The sequence below is a fragment of the Enoplosus armatus genome, chromosome 14 (genome assembly GCF_043641665.1).
Source record: "Enoplosus armatus isolate fEnoArm2 chromosome 14, fEnoArm2.hap1, whole genome shotgun sequence".
NCBI lineage: Eukaryota > Metazoa > Chordata > Actinopteri > Centrarchiformes > Enoplosidae > Enoplosus > Enoplosus armatus.
Genome location: NC_092193.1, coordinates 22,966,062 through 22,988,689, shown reverse-complemented (window position 1 = coordinate 22,988,689; position 22,628 = coordinate 22,966,062). Strand labels below are relative to the sequence as shown.

Genomic DNA, 22,628 nt, shown 5'->3' with positions numbered 1-22,628 from the left:
AAGTCGTAAAAAAAATGAAGTCATTTTCTTTTATTTTTTTGATGCTCTCATGTTTGAAGACGAAAATATTAAACCGATGCCCCCATACGTGTCGTACAGAGAGGTTTTATAAGGAAAGAGAAGACCCTGACAGGCAGAGACTAGTGCTTTTTGAGTAGAAAGAAAGGCGAGACGGAGGGCGAGCGTATGGTTTATATTGTAGTTATAGCACGGATTATCAAAGGGTGAAGGCCATGTGCAGCATTCTTTTGATAACAAGGTGCAACTCTACAAGTAAAGGCCCTTTGACCGCCAACCATCAGTGGATGTAATCGTGCATGTAAATAGTAGGGATGTTAATGATTAACCGTTTAACCGACAATAAGAATTTTGATCGATTTTAATACTGTCAGTTAAACAGTTAAAAGGATATGACTGACCCTTTGAACTCTGCCATAGAAAGGGTCCGCCGGTGCCTATATTGGAATTTTAGCACACAGTGATGTCATTTCTTCAATTACAAAGTCCGGCTCTTGTTTGCTGGGCTATTTATTTTAATCAGTAATAAAAACATTGTTCTACACGGGAGATCCCGGCTGTTATGCCCACTAAATGTTCTATACAGCGGTCTCAGAGCTGGAGGATTCAATGTATGCGGGCTATCGGTCAGAAATAATGATTCTTAATTAGCATCCCATTTCCTCTACAGCTGTTATAGCTTGTACTACTCTCCTCAATTATGTCCTCAGTCGATCAGCAAATAGTTTTCACATCACTGATTGTCTGTGTACTATAAACAGAACCACACAGGCATCCGCTATCTGCGCTGTCTGTCTTGCTTTTGAACTACGTCCGGTGTGGACTGAGTGCGGACAGAAGGCCAAAACAGAAAAAGATTTTTCAGATTTCTCCGCCTCAGCATGGACGTGATCAAAGACAAAAAGATATTTCCACCAGAAGCTTCCCTCAACCGGTGACGAGGAAGGAATTTGATCAGGTTTTGTACCGATATTCAGTATGGAGTTTTTGTGATTTGGGGAACTGTATTAGTTAGCTGGCCAACAAAAGGTTCAAGGTATATCTATTTGTTGTCTTGTCTACAACACAGGGCTGCACAATCACCATCATTAAGATCTGTACACTTCTGTCTTTTTAGGCAGTGAAACCTTGATTTCAGGCTGTAGGATGGGTTTAAAATTTAGAAAACAATTTAGTATAGTATATTATAGACTGCAATGTCGACAGTGAAAGTAGCCCTGGGCTCCAAAAGCAGTTTATCTCGTTTAATTCAATTTAAGTAGACACGCCAGCTGCTTATCACCATACAGTTGTTAAGAGGACGGTACTGATTTTGCATCATGGCTACAACTATTACATAATCTGACCCAGACAGGGTTACAGGTGATAAGCCACTAAAGTTGTTCTGATGAATATAGGTGAGAGGGCAACTCCATCTCGGAGAGTCACCGATCTATTAAATAGTAATATTCTACCACCTCCTCGTCTTCCCAAAAAAGTCAGCTGATGCCTAAAGGATTGCCAGTTTTGCAAGTTCAATCTTCAGAATGCACTGTGGCCTATTTTACTGTGACCCCGGAGGAATTTAGGGTCCAGCGACCGGAACTGACGTGCAGCTGTCCTTGTAAATACTGTCACCTGGTCATAACTGAACTGTCGGGGAGGGGGTGAGAGAGTCAGGGATGTCCTTAGCCGCCCTGCACCCGCTTTCTGTCGGGGCGGATCGCAGCGTCTTTTTGTAATTGATGAGTGAAAGGCTGCGTAGCGGCGATCAGTTTCCAGTCCCATATTTATTGTAACCCATTGTGCTTTGGGTACACAAGCTGTAGAAAACACTCCATTGTGGTCTTTTTAAATGAGTGGAACGGTTTTCTGACTCAGTGTTGTGAGTGACTCAACCTCCGAGCAGCACAAAGTCAAATAAACAAACAGCAGGCGTTCATCCTCAGTGAAGTATTCACACTGACAGAGTGTCAGCAAGGGGGTTGAATAAACAAACAAAACAGAACAGTTTTGTCTCTACATTCGTGACATGAACCAGGTCTCTAAAGTCCTGCATTTGAACTTAAGCGTTTTGATCATTTGATTTGGTTTGAAGAGCGGCTGTCCAAATCCTGGCCCTTTTTAGTGCAGATGTCATGATCACGGTGTTCACAAATCACCTCAGAGCAGTCGGCTACATAACCTCGCAAATACATCATCATCATCATCATCGTTGTGTTGTTGGCTGCCAGAATGGAAGGAGTAATGGCTCCAAATTGAAATTTTATCACATACGAGCTGCCACTGCCAGTCAAACAAAATCAAAGACAACTACGGTTAAACGCGATAAGACGAAAGGATTGGACCGAGGCGATCGTCAAAATCGCTCGTGTTTGTAGCTCAGACTTCGTGTCACGTAAGGTTAAAAAGTGTTGTCTGCTGTTGGTATGGAAAACGTTATGTGTCGAAAGGTTTGTCATGAGAAAGAATCAGAAACTGGGGAATAGGTGATTTCTCTCATTACGCTAACTCTTTTACCGCATTAGAGACAAACGTCATCTTTTAAATCTTTGCATTTCAAGTCTTGTAGACCCACATGACCATTCAGGACGTAGTTAAAGGAACATTTATACATTCATACGCTCTCAGTTTCTTTTTACTACACACGCTTGGTTTCTCTGTCCAGGTAGGTGTAGCGCTAAATGTCTGGCCATTCCACCACCGGAGGTAGTCCTGTCAGATTGTCCATCCACTGAGTGAGCGTGTACGGGTTGGCCAATCAGGACCCATTGGTTAATGTTAACTTTAACCAAGTGACTGAACATATTAAGAGCTGTCTTTTATTGTTTTCTTCAGCCATTGTTAAAAAGCAAGCCAACAAAACTTGCTAGCTAGTGTTCAGGGAATTATTCTGCCTCCACCTAAGCCCCGCCCACAAAAGTTATAATATTTACTATTTATATATACTACCATATATACTATATACTACTATTTACTGTGTATTTCCAAACTCCACGGTTATGTTCTGAAGTCAGTTTGCAGGCACCTTCTATGTTTGATTTTCCGTTCATTTGAATTCAGGGGTTTTGGGATGTGCTAAGGCACTACAACTAAATCCGCGAGTATCATAAAGCTGAACTAAGAACAGTTCTTAAAAGAAATAGACCTCAAATCTTTAAAATGGTAATGTTCTATCTTTTTGCTAATGCTAGATTTCTGCAGTTTTTTTTAGAAAGTAACCTTTGTAGTAAACATCTTGTAGTACTTTTAGTAAAAGGTGGAGAAATGGATCAACAACCAGTTTTCAGTGCCGATCAGTTCCAAATTCCAATTAGGAAACAAGACATTGGTAGTTAATTGAACTTGCAAAACTGGCAATCCTTTAGGCATCAGCTGACCTTTTTGGGAAGACTAGGAGGTGGTAGAATATTACTATTTAATAGATTGATGACTCTCCGAGACGGAGTTGCCCTCTCACCTATATTCATCAGAACAACTTTAGTGGTTTATCACCTGTAACCCTGTCTGTGTCAGATTATGTAATAGTTGTAGCCATGACGCAAAATCAGTACCATCCTCTTAACAACTGTATGGTGATAAGCAGCTGGCGTGTCTACTTAAATTGAATTATACGAGATAAACTGCGATGTCGACAGTGAAAGTAGCCCTGGGCTCCAAAAGCAGTCTGTAATATACTATACTGAATTGTTTTCTAAATTTTAAACCCATCCTACAGCCTGAAATCATGGTTTCACTGCCTAGAAAGACAGAAATGTACAGATCTTAATGATGGTGACAATAATAAGCTACAATCAGAATATATCTGGCCAGCAAAGCATGTCATTTTGATAAAAAAAACAATACGTCCTGCACAGTTCTACCCTTATGCACTCCATATGAAACAAGGGATACTCTGAAATTCATTTTATTATAGTAACAGTAAAACATTGAACAGAACTTGCAAAAAAAAAGGAAAACTATATAAACACTCTTTTTTTTAATTCATTTCGCAGCCTTGTGTTGTAGACTAACAAATAGATATATCTTGAACCTTTTGTTGGCCAGCTAACTAATACAGTTCCCCAAATCAAAAGTCCATACTGAATATCGGCACAAAACCTGATCCTTGTTTGAAACACAACCTTCCAAATTCCTTCCTCATCACCGGTTGAGGGAAGCTTCTGGTGGAAATATCTTTTCGTCTTTGATCACGTCCATGCTGAGCCGGAGAAATCTGTAAAATCTTTTTCTGTTTTGGCCTTCTGTCCGCACTCAGTCCACACCGGACGTAGTTCAAAAGCAAGACAGACAGCGCAGATAGCGGATGCCTGTGTGGTTCTGTTTATAGTACCTTGGGAGTACATGGAAGGTACTTAGGAATAAATTGTGGGTTAAAGGATGAAATCACTGCCATGGTCCAACAACGAATATCCAAAGTGATAAGCTACCATTTCCTGTTGGAATGTATCCAGTATGAATGAGACTTGAAGCAAACAACAAATAAGTCCTTTCCACATGTGTGTTTTTTGCCAGACTACTGTGCCAGTAAGTTTGGAGCAGTAGGTTTTGCAGAGTCCGTGGGTCTGGAGCTGCTGGCAACTGGGAAAGACGGAGTCAAGACCACCATCGTGTGCCCGTACTTCATCAACACTGGAATGTTCGACGGATGTCAAACCAAGTAGGTTTCCTTTTACATGATTTTCACCTGTTTCAACTGTTGGTTGAAATGAAACTAGTCATTCAAAAATAATTTGCAAACATTATGTCCAGGAGCCTGCAACCATGTCCAGTTTAGTCTCTCTGGATGACCTGGCTTCATGAAGTATAACGTTGGTGATCCTGGATGAACTCTGGGGTTTACTACGTTTTTCAACATGTTCAATAGGACAGAGTACGTTTGCTTTTGTGAACAAGCTATAAAGAAGCAGACTTCTTAATTACAAGCCAGTAAGATGCACCGAGAACCAAGTATTTAATATGTCATAAGATAAAAATGTTCCTATCGTGGGGAGCTTAGATTTCTTTACAAAAAATACCAAATTTTAAAAGTAAGGCTAAAACAAAGTGTTGGGATCATTTATTCCGACATGTAATGTAGTTTATAGAAAATACATGGGTGTATATATGATATATGGATGGATATTACACTACAAAACAGTTACCACAGTTAGGAGAACGTTCCGTTTCTTGCAGGTTTTGATCTGATCCTCCTTAAACGTATCTGCTCTGGAGCAGGTTAGCCGTATAGCATAGGTTACCACGGTGATCTAACCTGGTTAAAAATGAGCCAACCTGTGTTACCCACTCCCCCGCTAACCTCGCTTCATGATGCAGGCTCCTGGTTTTTCCCATTCTGAAGAGAAGAGAAACCCGAATGATATGCTAGTTTTAGCTTCAGTTTAGCGGCTGGGGTCCCGTGGCATTTAAACTACCTTCACCGGGTCCCTGTCTGCTTGCAGTACCTTCCTCGGCTCCAGTTATGTCGGCAGTCAGTCAGTAAAACTGAAAATGTGATGATAAACAACACAGGGATATCACAACCGATCAGGTGACGAAAGCAACTCGAGCTAAGCGGTAATCAATCCGGTAATTGAACAGAACTGGGTGTAACTGTTGGTTCAGACAGATGAATTCCTGACAAGGTCCATCAGTTTTCATGAGCACTTACTTTCCGTCGAAGAAGTAATCCCTATGACGGTGTGTTCTGTGGATTATCCAGATTAACGCGTACATTGCTTCCGGAAAGACGAGGATTTGTTGAGTGTAATCTTTTCAATGCTATGAGCGCCTCAAATACAATTCTGCTCGCTTCCATCTTCGGGCTGGGCGATATGTTGAATTGACTGGCTGAATTCAAATCATTGTTTTTGCTTCACGTGTAAAATGGCTAATGACATCTTAAAAAAAAAAAAAATCATTTCTGAAGAGAGCTGCCACCATCAGGTCACCAGCTCTAATCGCTGTGATGTAGACGCTTCTTCGATCACAAACTCCAATAATCCTCTCTTCGTGTCGCTCTGATGGATTCAAATGATTGGCTGTTATCGCCTCATTTTGGCTCTGCTCGGCTTAAATGAACCAATCGCACATTATCACATCGTTCTCAACTTATTTAGTGTTTTTCTCTTTTTTGTGAAAAGCCATGTCACTATAGGGATAAGTTTTCTTCAACTCTTACTTTCTCCCTTTTTTCCTGATTCCCTGGCTTTAGTAATCGCATGGCCTGTGTAACTAGTAGGGATCGGTATCGTTATATATTAGAAACAGAGTTGTTGAGATAAAAGGTGCAAGGTGTGTGCCTTATGTGAAATATATTTGCTTAATGTCTCCAGTACTGACAGCAGAACCGATAACGTCGGAGCTTACCATGGTCATCAACAATTCAGTCCCGGGCCCATCCCTAGTTACTGGATTCCTACAAATTTTCTTATCCTGGGTCTATTGAGAATCAGAATCAGAATCAGAAATACTTTATTGATCCCCGGGGGGAAATTGTACTTAGGTGTGTGTGTGTGTGTGTGTGTGTGTGTGTGTGTGTGTGTGCCCTGGGTGTAACCGGCCACACAGAAAGACATTAAGGAGTGCCAGATTGACTGACTTGTTGTGGCAGAGGAGGAGGTGAGAATCATAGTTTATGTAACTGGGCAAGTCCAATTAAGCGCTAAGTCTTATTTGTAAGGACAGCCTGAAAAGCTAGGGACCTCCAGGGGAAGGAAAAGGAACAAAACAAATGAAACGGAGAATATGGGCACCCGCTGCCCAAAGGTTGACGCCCGAAAACGTCCCGAACACAGCAAAATAAGAAGAATATTAAGTGAAGTTTGGTGCCCTTTCAAGGGTCAGCCTGCACCACGTGGTTCTGCTTCTCCGTAATCAAAGTCTTGGTATCAAAAGTGTCTGTTCACCAGGGTGTTAGATAATTATACTCCAGCTCTCCTCCCGCTCTCTAAACCCCACTGGGATAGTGCTTCCATTTTTATTTTCAACCGATGCAATGGAAAGACCCGATCAACTTGTTTGTGTTGTTTGTTGCTGCTCTGACCAGCCGTTTTTAGGAAATTACTGAGCCTTTTTTTTAAGAACTAAATTTTATGTTTGTGTCCTCTGTCGGAACCAATGAATTGGTGGAATTTGTTTTGTCTACTTTTGTGTAATAGAAAACAGAAATGTCAACCAGCTCACAGACAGACAGACAGACAGACAGACAGACAGACAGACAGACAGATGGGTGAATAGACAGAAAAGAAGCCTCTAACCCATTCAACAAAAAACACAAAATGATGCGGCCTAATGAGGTCTCTGTGGTGACATTTAGACTGGTAGACATTAGACTGACAGTCTCTTTTTTTATCTATGCACACACACACACACACACACACACACACACACCATTGCAGGGGCCATTGTGGTACACTCCCGGATGTCCGGGGGTCAGGTTTTGAAGGTGTTTGGAGACTTGTGTCCACCTTGTACTTCTGTCTCCCTGCCTTCATCCATCCAACAGCCCCCCTGAAGCCACCAGGACACATGCTTTACGCCAGTGCCAAACACTTGGCCTGTCACTTTCGACTTCTCACACCTGTACCTTGAGGGTCTTTTTTTTTTTTTAAAACAAGCACACAACATCATAAAAAAAAAAAACCTGTACATGTTTGTTCTGTGCTCCTTACCAAACAACACTGGACCTAAGAGTCAGGTTTTGGAAGGTTTAAACGCTTCTGGCAGCATAGGGAAGTTTGCTTCATTGGTCGAAATTATGCATTAATGTGTACTGTGATCTTTACCTTCAAAAACTCATCGTGGGTTCATGTTATTTATTATGCCTCTGCGCCGGCCATGTCTCCGTCCCATTCTCGTTTTTTTTTCTCTTAACTCTTTTTCTTGTCTTCATCAGGTGGCCAACACTGCTGCCAATCCTGAATCCAGACTATGTAGCCAAGAAGATCATCAATGCCGTGCTCACAGACCAGGTCTTCCTGCTGCTGCCCAAGAGCATGTACTTCATCGCTGCCTTCAAGAAGTTAGTGTCTGCCTTTTTCTTTTCACCTAGGTGCCATTGAGTCAATAGTGCATTCATGTTAGAACTAAAGGTTCAAGGTGTGATGCTGAAGAACCAAGAACCTAAAACTGTTCACTTGCCCCGCCAGAAGTAAAAAGTGTTGGGCTTCAAACGAATTACACCGCGGTCGCATGACTTCAACTTCACCACCACTGAGCTTCACTTTGAAGAGAATATAGATAGATATAGATATATAGACAGATAGATATAGAGTATGAACACAACGAGGCTGTAAAGGCAGACTAGTGAGTAGATGACGTTCCGTGTTCAACGTGAAGACGTTTAATGTCCACGACAACCTCTGTAGTCTCATTTAGCCGCTTGTTAGCAACCGCCTTTTTTAAGACATGTAAAAGATCCAAAATTCTCGAGTGTAAAATACTGACGTGTTTTATGTCGTAGAACAAAACGTTGAAATCTCTTAAGCTCGTGTTAACCACAGACCTTATTTCAGGCATCTAACCAAAAAACTTCCAGACGAGGGAACCGGAAAAGTGTAAATATACTAACTCATTTCTGGGTGATAGGACTCATTCCTGCAGCACTCTGTTGCATTTCAAAAATAGCCAAACAGACAGACCTGTCAATGATAACATCTGTACTGTATGTTTTTTTTTTTTGCTGTCAGATGACACAAATATTCTGGATTTCTGGATCACAGGTCTTAAAAATCACCTGTTACCAAAGGTATTAGTATTAACAATTAACATTGGGCGAGAAGCGAGGTACACTCTGGACCCTCTTTTGTTAGATAGTAGTAATATGAAGTAAATGGACCTCACTCCTTAACGGTTGTCAAAGCGCTTTGTGGATCAGGTCTCAATCACCCATTCACACAGCGATGGCGACCGAGCATGCCACCTTAAGGTTCAGTGTCTTGCTCAAGGACACTTCGACATGTAGACGGGGAGGGGGGAGGGGGGAGGGGGCGGGGATCAAACCCCCAACCCGCTATGCCCTGCTCTATTTCCCATGTGTCAGATCTAACACCACCATGCCGTCAACATTAAACAACATTAGTACTTAATTCTTATTAGTGATGATTGCACCATAGTGACAATATAGTTTGTGGAGTCCTGAGTAATGAGTGTGACTAGTTTTTTTTTTTTTTTTTTCATAACTTTGGTATCTGAGACACACATCCCCACCACCTGCTCCCTGACATGACCCTAAAGCAGGAGGTCACATGAAGGGTCAGAGGTCAGCCTGACCAGAACAGATGGTTTAAAAGTATCCAAAGCCTTCAAGCTAAATCATCTTAATAGCTTTGATGTTTATATTGTAGAAATATAATGGAAAACATCTCTAAGTACTCTTAGTACGCCGATAAACTAGTGCTTAAAAAAGTTTCAATTGTGACGAGTCACAATCAGGTGGGTGGGCCTCTGGGTGTTGATCCCGAAAACCTGAAAACTGTGAAATCTGTCTGCATCTAGCTAACATGATGTTAGTCTGGGTTAGTAGTAGCCTGATGTTTCAATTCAATTCAATTCAATTTTATTTATATAGCGCCAAATCACAACAAAAGTCATCTCATGACACTTTACAAATAGAGCAGGTCTAGACCGACAATCCAACAAAACATTTCTTGGGAGACGATAGCAACTTTTTCAACATCTTCCAATAACGCCAGAACGGCCACGGTAACTTCTTTCTAATTTGACACAGTATTTATTGAACACCGTGCGGCGTGTTTAATTCAAAACGTCTGGAAATTCATTCCTCACCTCTTTTTTTAAAATTGATAACTCCCATCACATTGTTCTTAAAGCTAATGCAAAGTACCCCACAGGCTCGGGCGCATATGCGTCCCAAACTGCAGTACCCCTGCACAACCAGCAGGAGAATCGCTTACGTCAAGTTTAGAGATGAGACCATTCCCACGTCAAAGCAAGGTTTTAGAAAGTACTACTTATACGTGGTTTTCTGCTGAAGTCATACTTGAGATCAAAATTGATAGGAAGTCTGGTTTGTAAGTGAGGCCCCAGGACCTTTAGTGACTGTGAAGCCCACAGAAGGTGTTTGACTTCATACTGACATGAAACCGCAGTTTAATTTCTTTGCTGGTGCGCACGGGGTTATTATCCTCCTGGAACATCAGCGCATCCTGAGTGAACATTCTATTGAACTTGGAGTCCTCGGCCATTTTGCCCACGCAGAACTAACATTAGACCCGTACCGTGTTTAACAGATGACAACATGCCTGGTTGGGTTGAAGGCATCCTTAGGCTCTCTCCGAATGAAAGCCAGAGTGGATCCAGCAAAAAGATTGGAGGGTGACTCACCCCAAACATTTTCCATTGACCAGGGGTCCAGGTTTTGTCCGTAGCACCGGGTTACGTGTTTTTTCGCGATGCCCTTGGTTACAATTGGTCTTGTAATGGAAACCCTGCCCATGAATTTCATTTCGCTGCTCATGCCGTGCAGTTTTTATTAAGAGGGGTCACGGGGGTGCCGCCTCAGTGCTGTGGTAATTTTCAGCCTGTACATCTGTGGCATTAATCATCTACAACAACAACAACAACGTGTGTGTCATATCAGGTCGGTGTTGATGGGCTTCTGTTTTTGTGCAGTTTGTCCATATTCGGCGTATCCTGTCATGATGCTTGGGATCGGTCCTCTTGACAAATTAAAGAACTGTGTTTGTTTGTGTAATTCGGGCAGTTTGGAACCCTTCTCGTTAGACCTTTTTGATTATAGCTGCTAATTGGTAACCGTCCTTGTATGACAACATTTGTAGCTGATAATTGTGGTTTGGTTACTTTAAAGTTCTTCCATAGATTGTGTTACGTCCCAACCTTAGGCCACCCTATGGGACGAACAAAAGAAAACGTCCACCACAGACCCAATCAACCATAGAGAAACACCTTTTTAAAACAACCAAAGCGGATGGATTTATTCCCATGAAGACATACAAACAACCAAGACACTAAATGAAATGCTAGTCAGGGTCTTTTAAGTACTTCTATGCCCAGGCCAGGTGCACCTCCATTGGGCAATCACGATGTACAGCACCTGGACAGAGCAAGAGAGGACACTTGTACGTCACTTACTTGTACGTTTGAAAGTTCGGCAAAGTCTCCAGGATAATCAGTACTCAGCACCACTGCTGCTTTCAAGGGTCCTGGGTGCATAAATAAACTAGATTCAGAGTCTATTGCTATGATAGTGGCTCAGTGAGGCTCTAATGGTCACTGTAAAGAAAATTAAACTGTTAGATAAACCCAAGTATTGGACGATTTGACTCGACGATGGCGCTAGATGGAAAGTTAGGGGCACTATGGATATCTGTGGTATTCCATACACCGGCCCCGACCCAATCGTGAGTCAGTCACAGCCGTCAATCATGACCCCCTTTTTCAAGCGTCAGATTACTAATTAAAACCAAACTTACCAGCAAAATGAACACTTGAGCAGGATAAGAACTACCTGAAATGGCAGAAACCATCTTTGGGAAACATTTTATTTGACGCCTTTTGATTAGTTTAGTTCGGCCCATGTCCCATCCGCTAACACGGAGGGGGCGGGGCTTATGACCTATACTGCAGCCGACCACCAGGGGGCGATCAAGATGTTTTGGCGTCACTTTTGGAGAGCTGTCATGTCGTATATCTCTATATAGAGTCTATGGCCTGCACACTTCGAGTCACCTTGTGTGCCACTAATGTTACGATTGGCAAGCAGCAAAACCAGCAAAAGGATTCAGAATTTCCAACAATACCAATACTGTATATTGATTAATTGAAATGCTGAATGCCCTTCCTGCCTCACCCTGTCCCTCCATCATCCTCTTCAGTGTTCTACAGTGGAAGCAGACCACCCTCCTTGGCTCTTACCTGGGATTGTCGGTCGAAGAAGACTGCCACACTAACCGCAGTCTGCACTACAAACTGCAGTAGCACGCATTCAGCAGTACCGCTATGTTTTTCTGCAGGCGCTTTGAACAACTTGTTCTCCATCTCTGCCTAGTGTGTGTGTGTGTGTGTGTGTGTGTGTGTGTGTGTGTGTGTGTGTGTGTGTGTGTGAGGAGGTGTACTCTACTCCAAGCACTGACAACACACGGCAGCTTACTTACAAATTCAGTAAATGCTATGAAAACCAGAATGTGATTCAGCAGCATACTCCGAACAAAGTCAAATTGGCGTGTTCAGAGACTATACGCCGCCACATCAGCACACACACTGTGACTTCAGTTGTTTAAAACTGTCCCCGCCATTTTGTTTTGAGTACGCTTAAAGCGGAATTCTGCTTTATTACAACTTTTATTCTTTATTTTGGTCGTTTCTATCAAACTGTATGCACACTAAGGCTGTCTCTCTTCATCTCTATTCTTTGCTCACACAAAAACGGAGGAAAACTAGTGAGCCGCGCTACACACAAACAATCATGGCCGTGCCAGAGCATCTAAGAAGTGGCGTTTGGCAGCAGTTTGGATTCGATGAAAAAGATGAAAAAGAAATTAAGTAATTGAAAACTTGCTCACCATAACGCTACTATGACAACGAAATCTGTAGTGGAGGCCGCCAAGGCACGGCAAACGAAAGAAACCGCATACAGGCTACATGGATTGCATTCAAATAACATCCAAACAAATGATGTGATCGGTTCATCATTCATTCCAAAGGTTGCCTTTTAAGGACTTCTTCTCTAGCACTAATGTACTCTGTATCAACCATGGAAAGCACTGTTATTATGGTGGTTGTGGCTTGAGCATGCCGCACTCACAGCCTAAGTACAGCTTTTCAGGGAGGGGGGGGCTCTTTAAACCCCCAGATTATTGTTCTCTATTGATTTGCAGGGACAACGCACTGTAGAACAGAGCCAGCAGCGTGGCTTCTCTTTTGATCGCAGGCAGTTTAGTTTGCTTTTTAGCCATAAACAAACCTCGCTGTTACCCAGAGACAAAACTGAACCTGTTTTTTTTTTTTTTTTTTGTAATGTCATCAAGATAAAGAGTGCAGAGAAACTGACTTTGACAGCCCGAGGGTGCTTCATTGTTTCATTTGTACTCGGGCAGGTTCCTGCGCAATGGAATGATGATGTTCCTCGGGGCGTTAAAAGCTCACATATTCTGCGAATCTTGTCAAGTCCGTGTCGGCAGAGTAGCTCGAGGCGACGTGTCAAGTCCTCTGGTTTGGAAAGCTCTTGTGCAGGTTTTGATCGAACGTGAGCACCAATTGATTAAAGGTCTGATTTCATGCTGCTTGAGTAACTTAGAGTCAGTTCGTATTTAAGCACTAAAATGTGCCTGATTATTGTGCCGAGTTAGTCACTTGTCTCTGATGTTGAACAGTGTTAAATAAAGATTGTGTCAAGGATCAGAATTATGTGTGTGTGTGTGTGTAATAAAGCCACAATTAGGGTGTGGCACTGCTATCACTGAGGCTTAGGTGTGTTCAACATGTAAATCATTCTATGCACTATCTGCAGGGTTGTAATGTAACAATTCGGTGACCTTTGACATGCTCATGCCCACTGATGACAATAGTAAACTTTTTAAGTCAGAATTGAGTCTACAACTGACAAAGTTTCATATATATATATATATATATATACATATATTACGTGTCTTGGTAAAATAATTATCAAACGTCAAAGAGATGAAGAAAAAAAAATTCAGAGTTACGCGTATTTAAACATTAAAGCTGCGAGCCCGTTCTGGTAGGTTGTAGACCGCCGCTACTGAAAGTGGAGAAGCTGTCTAAACATGTGTAACCGCGCTCAGCTACACTTCGCTGTAACTGGCCGGTTCTATCAACCCCCCGACTCTGCGTTGTGTGAATAATGATGAACAGGAGGCCGGTTTCTCTTTTTGGGCCGCCGTTAAACATCTGAACGGGAACAGAACATGTACCGGTCAGTCTCTCAGTCGGCTCGTTTCAGGCAGCTCACACACACAGCACACTACAAAAGATCAGCAAATTATTTTAACATCGACGCTAGCTAGCTAACTTAACAAATGTGTTATACCGTTAATTGTGCATTTTTAGCACTTAAAAAGTACAGCAACCCATTTTTTTAACTCTTCTCATTAACGTTTCCGTAAACCACAGTGCATATATGTTCATATGGTGGACATACAGACATTAAATGCACGACATTTGCATACAGTGCTGTGCACAGCAACTTACCGCGGGCATGTCTCTCACAACTGGCAATGCCTCTAAGGTGCCAGTGGCATTTACCGCCCCTGAGAGAGGGCGCCCTTGAGCCAACGAATCTACATGAAATAGCAAGTGGAATTACATCATACAGACTCTGTTACACATGTCTTTTAAGGAGCTTTGGGTCACTGGGGCCTGCTTAAACTATTAAAGAGATGAGATACGGATTAGCCTGGCCTGTAATGGCTACATGCATTTACCCATCATGCATATACTGCATTGTATGTACAACCTATGTCATTTGATGTGCATGAAGTTTTAAGTTAAAAGTTCATCAAGTGGTGCTCCAAAGTTAATGAGGAAACTGTGTCGGGCCAATGCCAAAACAAAATTCTCAAATAATGGCCCAGGGCGGGAGAGAGAGAGAACCAGGCCTTTATTTGGGACATGCTTATACTAGAGACTCATACGGGGGCTCTACCTTGCCTTTTCCCCCTGTCAAGCTCCCGTTCATGAAATTTTCACGTGAAAAGTCTTGCAGCCTTCCCTTTATAGGCTTTCTTTTAATGTGGAAAAAAAGGAAGCGTTGAGTTTTGTTGACGGTAGCCTAACATCGATTAGGAGTAGGGCAAAGAAGAAACGACTGAAATTATAAAAACATTCTTTCTGAAAATAAAGAGCAGCAGTGACGAGTATAACTCTCAATGAAATTCAAAAAAACATCATTTGCTGACATAAAACATTGGACTAAACGCTTGCCTCTAACTAACTATCTTGAACACAATTTCATTGCTCTGCAGTTTGTTATTAAGGAGACGCTGTGTTTGAGGTCGTCCCCTTGAGTAAAGTCTTCCTCCAGTTCCATTCTGTCTCCGTTGTCTTTGCTTTTCACTCCTCACCCGGTGCAGTGAATAAGCCTGGTTGACACCGGTGCCCGCTGACATCGACTCACATTCAAATTCATAAATCCCACGTTCGGCTTTGAAACGGTCAGGAGCACAGTTATGACACAGCTGTGCAAAGACAAAGTTTTGATAAATGAGGAAACGTAACCGGAGGCCATTTTCAATTTTCACTTCACTCCTAAAAGCATTTCCTATTTTTCTTCCCTAAATGCCCTCCATTTGTTTACCTCATTATCTTTTACACACATTTAGAGTTCTGGTCCAAGTTCATTTCTTCACACAACCTTTTATCCCAAGCAGGGGCTTTTAAAGAGGGGAAATAAACCGAGTAAGGTGACAAGAACAAGAAATTAAACGTAACCTACCCAGATCTAATAAATAACAAAACCACAGGACGAAATATGAATAACAGACCAATCTAGGCATGCGTGGAAAACCTGTGGCTAACCAAGCACACAGGTTCTGAGCAGAACATTAGAGTTTATATGATGTGGATAGTGGCAGTCAATGAAACCAAATGGGGCTGGAAATTTTATATTGAATTGATGTGGGCTGGTACCAATGTACAAAGTGTGGCAATAAAAGATGGACTTAAGTTTATGGTTAATGGCAGCAACTGCCTCGGGATGAAGGAGCCTTGAGCTCTGCCCAGAGGGCGGGTGGAGGTGGAACTCCTGATGCAGGGGGTGGGATGGATGGGCCAAGATGGAGGCAGCCTCTCAAAAGTGATGGAACAGAACAGAACGCCCCTGAAGGCCCGGGGCAGTTTCCTGGCTGGTAAATGAAATCAAAAGTCAATATCGGCAACAGTATTTAAAACATGATCTTTCAGCAGATCACTTAAGCGGTGGGGGGGCTTGACTCATACAATACGCCAGCAATGCGAGACTAAGGCGCTACAAAAATTTCAAGACGTCTCCCAACACCGAGCTTGACTGAGTGCAAGCCGGACAAACAGCCAGCAGAAACAGCAAACGGGAGACGTAATATAAGACGTAAATCAGCTGGCTGCTCTGTAGCTGTGTTTATGACCTTCGGTGAAACCGAACGCAGGCCTCGAGCTGCCTTTTATACAGCCATCAAAGACCATCAGTTTTATGGAGACACTGGAGTGTCTTTATGGCAGTGGGCACAAGTGTCTGGCTAGATACAACTTATGAAGCATGATAATGTTCCTGTCAGGAGCCGGGGTTTTTTGTTTTTTTTAGCTGAGCAGTGGATTATGCAAAAGCTGGAACACATGCAAATGAGTTCGACCGTGTTGTGAACTGAACTGGGGGGGGGGTGGGGGGGGGACTGCCTGCACAGTGTGACAGTGAAGTTGAAAGGGCCACCCTCTGTGGTCCCCAACTTCAAATGTTGATGCAGCTGATCCCAACCTGTGTTTATGTTGATTTTGTCAAGCGATGTCGTGGTTATTAAAAGTAGAGATTTAATTACCACTGGCGGGGGGGTGGGGGCCGTGATTAAATGATCAAGGGCTATTTCTTACTCGTTCAGTTGTCTGACAACAGAAACAGAAAAATATGTTAACCGCTAACTTTACCTCTTGTGTAGGCTATGTGTCACAGAGAGTTGCAAGTCCCCCTTTTGCGGGGGTTGGGAGTCCCCGCTACCTGTGAGGATCCCACTGAGGTCATTAAGCAATGGGTTGATGGTAGGGGGTGTGCATCTCTCCCTTACAAGACGATCCGATATATATATATATCTAGATAGAGGGGCTACGACACGATTCAGGGACGATACATTTTAATACAGAAGGATTCGGTGCAATCTGATCGTTACACCCCTGGTGGTCACCTTTTTAAGAAGCAGCTCAAGACCCTTTTGTTCCGACTTGTTCTTGTTTAGTTTTGCCTCATGTTTTTAGCTGGATGTCTGCATTTCATGTCTGTTGCTCTGTCCGCCGACTGACCCCAAGAATAAACTACTGCGAGAAACAACCATCATAGTCGAATGTTGACTCATTTCCAATCAAAACACTAGTTATGCAAGTACTGCCATCTGAAAACCAAACAGATAATTATTATTTTAGGAAAGTCATTTATAGTTCTGACTTTGATAGTGTGTGATACTTGGCAAACGTGAACTTAATAAGTAGCCTACTTCCATCTATTGAAACTGCACCGGAGGCATTGGGTGCTTTTGACCCTCCCATGCCATCCATTGACTGCAGAGGTTAGCCAGGACAGCCTCAGACAGTGGGTTGGGCGTCACAGGGATGTTTTTACATTACTGTATTACTCCCATATGAAGCTATTGACCATGTTGTAATCTTAATGTGATGGATTTGATGGATCTTGAAAGAGCAGTAAAAGTAAAAAATCTGAATTAGGCCTTGAAACACGCACTTGTCCTGTCTCTTAACAGCTGGCGAACGGCCAGCCAGTCCATTTGGATGTTTTACGTCGAGGGCTGAAGATGAATTAAATGACAATCTAAAAGTGCGTTACCTCCGCTCATCGAGAGCTCACTCTGTGGTTTATTCTTGGCAGCGTTTACGGTGGCCGCTCACAGTAATGGGGCATTTTCATTACACTGCGTTTTGTGTCCAGCTTGTGGTTGGATTACAAATCACTCTGTCAGCCCGCAAAATCATTGCGCTTGATTTGATTTAGAATGCATGAAAGTGCTCGTGAAGCCAGATGTCGTCCAGTCTCATGGTTCCGTCTCATCACGCCTTTGTTTCTCAGCAAAGCAGCTGTCAACATAATGAGCAGTAAATGCCATTTAACGTTAAAGGTCCCATATTGTAGACGGTGAGACGTCCATGTCTTCTTCGATTATAAAGCAGGTCTGGGTGCTGTATAAATACTGTGAAAGCATCAAAACGCTCGGTCCACGGAGAAATGATACACAGCCCGTATTCAGAAACTGTGCCTTTAAACGAGCCGTCGGGACTTCCTGTAAGGTTGTGATGTCACAGCTACACAGTCACCGCACAGATCATCTGCTCCAATCACAGCACCACCCACCCCAAGTACAGGGACACGCTCATCCAACTGTCTGAGTTATTGGAACGCTCTGCTCAGGAACTACTCTTCAGGTTTTTGGAGGTTGTTCAGTTTGTCTCAAACGGCTTGTTTCAGACGGGGGGGGGGGGGGGGACTGAGGGGCTGCATGAAGGGGCCAGGAGGAGATGCATAAGGACTTTTTTAAACTGTGAATCATGCAGAGCTGCTCTAGTGGAGTCCCAGAATAAAAACACAGAGCTGGAAATGAGCATCATATGGGACCTTTAAATTGGCGCATGCACTGTCTAGCTCATGGAGGGATTCATGCATTTGAAGATGTTCTAACGTGCACACTTTGTTTATGATGTTTCTGTCCTCAGATGGGTTTAATTCATGAGTTGAATGTTAGTGTGTGGAATAAGCCAACTCTTTATTAATGATAGCACATTTCAAACATGATCTTTCAGCAGTGTCAGGGCTCCACTGTCTGGAAGAAGCGTCCCCCCCCCCCCCCCACACACACACACACAAAACCACTCAGAGTGCTCAAAGTGCAGGCATTAAAATGAGATGAATGCATTTAGCTTTTTCGACCTGCACCATTCCGGACCAGATCTGTGTGGAGGTCCAGACTACTTTGCGGAGTCATCAGGCACCACTGGTCCTCCATCACCCACCTTGTGCACCACTGTGAACAAAGGCTTTCTGATTGATTGGCAAGTGGTCACATCTGCTAGACTTCTTTAGCCACCTCAAGTGATAAGATCAGTGATTGTCCGTTACTGTCTTGTGTTCCTTTTTTTTAAATTTTTTTTTAATTCTTTCCGTCACATCATTTTTCCTTCACTCATCTCTGCTCCTCACCTCTTTCTCAGATCATCGTCCCTCCTCCTTTTTTTTTTTTGCTCTTTCCTCACCATTCCTGGTCTTTGGTCCTTCCCTGTCCACATTATTTTCCGTTTGCGTTACAAAAAGCCAATTGGATTTCTCCACGGGGCTTTGGATTATTGCAGAAAATAAGCTCTGTGGGGAAACAAAAGTTTATGATGCTTTCAGCGAGATAATCTTCACTGACGAACACCACTTTTATGATTTTTGAAGCGTAAATGGAATCGCCAGAAGTAAAAAGCTAACGTTAGGCTATAAAGGAACTACAGCACGGTCGCATTACTTCAAAGTCACCACCGCTGAGCTTCACTCTGAAGAGAATATAGATAGATATAGATGTATAGACAGATAGATATAGAGTATAAACACAGCGAGGCTGTAAAGACGGACTAGTGAGTAGATGACTTTCCATGTTACGCGACAACCTCTGTAGTCTCATTTAACCGCTTTTTAGCAACCGCCTTTTTAAAGACACGTGAAAAAAAGGTTCAAAATTCCCGAGTGGGGGGTATCTACTGATGGATTTTATGTCTTAGAGCAAAACGTGTAAATCTCTTGAGCTTGTTTTAACCACAGACCTTATTTCAGGCATCTAACCAAAAACCCACTGACTTCCTGACGAGGGAACAGGAAGTGTAAAAACACTGACTCATTTCCAGGTCTCAACTCTGTTCAAATTTTAAATTTTTCTAGATTCCTTATTAAAGCAGCACATGGGACTCTGCATTGGTTCCAGTAGAAGGAAGGCCGCGTGAATCAGTGATGGTTCCCATCGCTTGATCCAGATGATTAAAAAAACGTGTAATATCTTCGCAGTAAGATTGGTAACGGAAATGAAACGGCACCGCTTCTGATAACCGCGCCGAAAAACCCTCCGAGTTCTTTTGCCCTTTTGATTTCGTTTGATAAGAGGATTCTGAAGACGTCTTCTCTCGTTGTTCTCTGTTCTTTCTTTCTCTGGTCCATTTGTCTGGGGACAGAGCCCATTATTCTCTATTAGAAAGCTTTTTCGTCTCCGGAACACAGCTCACACAAATGGAGATAGTGCCTCGCCTGTCACCTCTGTTCATTTTACATAAAAGCCATTGTGTTCACGCTTTTAATAATGTGTTGTTGTGTTACCCAGCCTTGTCTCTGCTCCCTCTTTGAAGACAAGTCATTGTTAGTCAGAGGATTGTTAGTCATCCAAAAGCTGCTAACATGGGCTGATTTAGGAAGGGACGCAGGAAGGCATCATTCTGGCTCTAACCAAGTACTTAGCACAAATGCGTTATTCCTTTAGGAGATTCAGTTCTTCTTGTTGACCCTAGCAAAGGCAGTTTTTACTCCAAGCTGTTTCGTATTGCACTTTCATGAAGTCAGAGGACTTGCCAGAGTCAGAACTGATGCGGAAGCCAGTATATCCTGAACGTACAAATATTTTCATTCACATATTTTCACTTTTCTTGTTGAGCAGACCTAAGGTTGCATGAGTGCCATTCACGTGGTGACATAAACACAAGGTGCTCTGATGCTAACCGGAGCCTCTTTTTGTTCGGCTTCTGAAGGACGCGGCGGAATAAACAGTTTTGAGAGTTTTATTCAGCGTATCCCCGAGCTGCTGTTTGAATTCCTTATCCGCTCTGCCACAGAACAGTGCACAACACAAGAACAGATGTTAATGAACTAAATCAATCGATCATTACTAATACGTAAGCGTGGTCGACAGCATCAAACAGCTGCAAGAGCTCTAAATACATAGTAAACCCAAAACAGTCATTATGAAGATAACTCGGCGTCTGTTGAACGCATCTGTTCACTGTGGTGAAGCAACTTGCAAATTGTAGCTTTCTAACAAGTAATGCTAATGATGGGATGTCTAGACTGAGGGCAGCAATGCATGAGCATCATTGAAGTGGTGATTTACATATGTACCACAGGCTGTATATAAAGATGGACGACATGACGGCCCCGGTGACCGGCTGCAGTATAGGTCATAAGCCCCGGCCCCCTCCATGTTAGCAGATGGGACATGGGCCAAACGAGAAAATCAAAGAACATGTCAAATAAATTTCAGGTAGTTCTCATCACGCTGATGTTTGTTCAAGTGTTCGTTTTTTCTGTTAAGTTTGGTTTGAATTAGTTATTTGATGCTATAAAGACGGGCTGAGACGTCATGATTGACGTGTTTGTATGGGCGGGACCTCAATTACCCCCCCCCCCCCCCCCCCCCCCCCCATCTCTACTGTGCAGACTCTGGTTCCAAATGACAGTGGGAGGAAGTGGAGGCGCGTCGGCCATCTTTATATACAGTCTGTGGTGCATACATGGTCAAAGCAGATGACCGCCCACATAGAGTCTGGTTCTGCTCGAGGTCTCTGCCTCTTAAAAGGAAGTGCTTGCTCATGGTGGGAACTGTTGGGTCTCTGTAATGATATTGCATATTGCATTATTTGTGTGATATTTTGTTGTTGTTGTTATCTCTAAACTTGCCAGACCCCTCTGCCTCACCTTTCAGTCTGCGCCATTCAGAGGGAATTCTTGTCGTTCTGGTGCAGGGCTGTCACTTTGTCAGGTCTGACAGGATTTAAATACAGTCGTATGTTTGAATTAAACAGTAACCCATGTAGCCTGATCGCAAACAACGCAGTCGCCTCACTTTGGCGTTTACTGGTAGTTGGGGCAGTTTCATTTTACAAAGTCAGATTAATACAGGTTGAAAAGGTGCTTTGAAATGAATCAAAGTGAGCGCTGGCTTGCTAACACATTGCAATCACACCGGCTCTTTTGCATCGAGTCTACACACTTTTAGTCTAAAGCTGGATTTATGGTCGCCGTGGTGTCTCTGGCGCGAGGGTCCGTGCGCCCCGAAAATGACGATTCGATTTAAAAATAGACTTTGGATGCAAGTGACTTACGAGAAAAGACATGAGGACCAGCCAAAAGGTCTTGCTGGCGAGCTGATTTCTTTGTGTAAATGACCATCCCCAACCAAGTTCGGCACTTCCTTTATGACCGCCAACACCCTGTACAGCGCGGCGCTGCATGCAAACCACAGTCGCAGCTTGCAGCCCCTTACGTTTGTTGTGCTTCTCTCCACAGCCTCCTCCCCATGAAGCAGGGCATTCTGCTCGGCCAGTACCTGGGAGCCTTCAACCTCATGGACACGTTCAAGGGACGCTCCAAAAAACAGGAGTGACATGAAGGAGCAAATGGGAGGAGACGTGGAAGTATTAAACCCATCCATTTCAACACTTAATTTAATCTTAATCCTGGTGTAATAATACTAAAAGAGTCGGGCAGAAGAGTCGTGGCAAAGGTTGGATTTGAATTTGATGCCTCCCTCATTTCAATGGTCCAAACTTATATTCTATATATTATATCGTACAAATACTGGGGGCTGAATAATTCATGTTTGAAGCATTAATGTCCTCGATGTGCTTGTTTTTTAAATGTGCAAAAATCAAAATGTGATCTCGTATTGAGTAGAAAATATACTGTATGTTGCAGGCGATAGACGGAGCCCTCCTGATGGATTACGTGATTGCATTTGAATTGTTTCAGCGTTGCTGTCACGCATGTAAACCAAGTGCTCGTGAGGGCCTCTTAAATGCGGCCAGCCGCTACTTCCTGTCGAGGACCAATCCTGGTGACGTAGCGGCGTGCCATCAGTCCAGGGCATCCACAAACAGTCCATCCGCTTAAATGCGGTGCTTTCTGAATTTCCCTAGTTCCCACGTGGATGTCCTTTCTTTGTAAT

General features: G+C 43.1%; 1 protein-coding gene across 1 annotated transcript in view; it reads left to right on the top strand.

Moving 5' to 3' along the window:
* LOC139296745 (epidermal retinol dehydrogenase 2-like) overlaps positions 1-22,299 on the top strand; it is a 31,210-nt gene extending 8,911 nt beyond the window's left edge. The window contains exons 5-7 of the mRNA XM_070919243.1: positions 4,513-4,657; positions 7,874-7,999; positions 21,971-22,299. Of these exons, the coding sequence (XP_070775344.1) occupies positions 4,513-4,657; positions 7,874-7,999; positions 21,971-22,067 (368 nt within the window). The 3' untranslated portion in view covers positions 22,068-22,299. The remainder of the gene's footprint in view (positions 1-4,512; positions 4,658-7,873; positions 8,000-21,970) is intronic.
* The last annotated feature ends 329 nt before the right edge of the window (positions 22,300-22,628 follow it).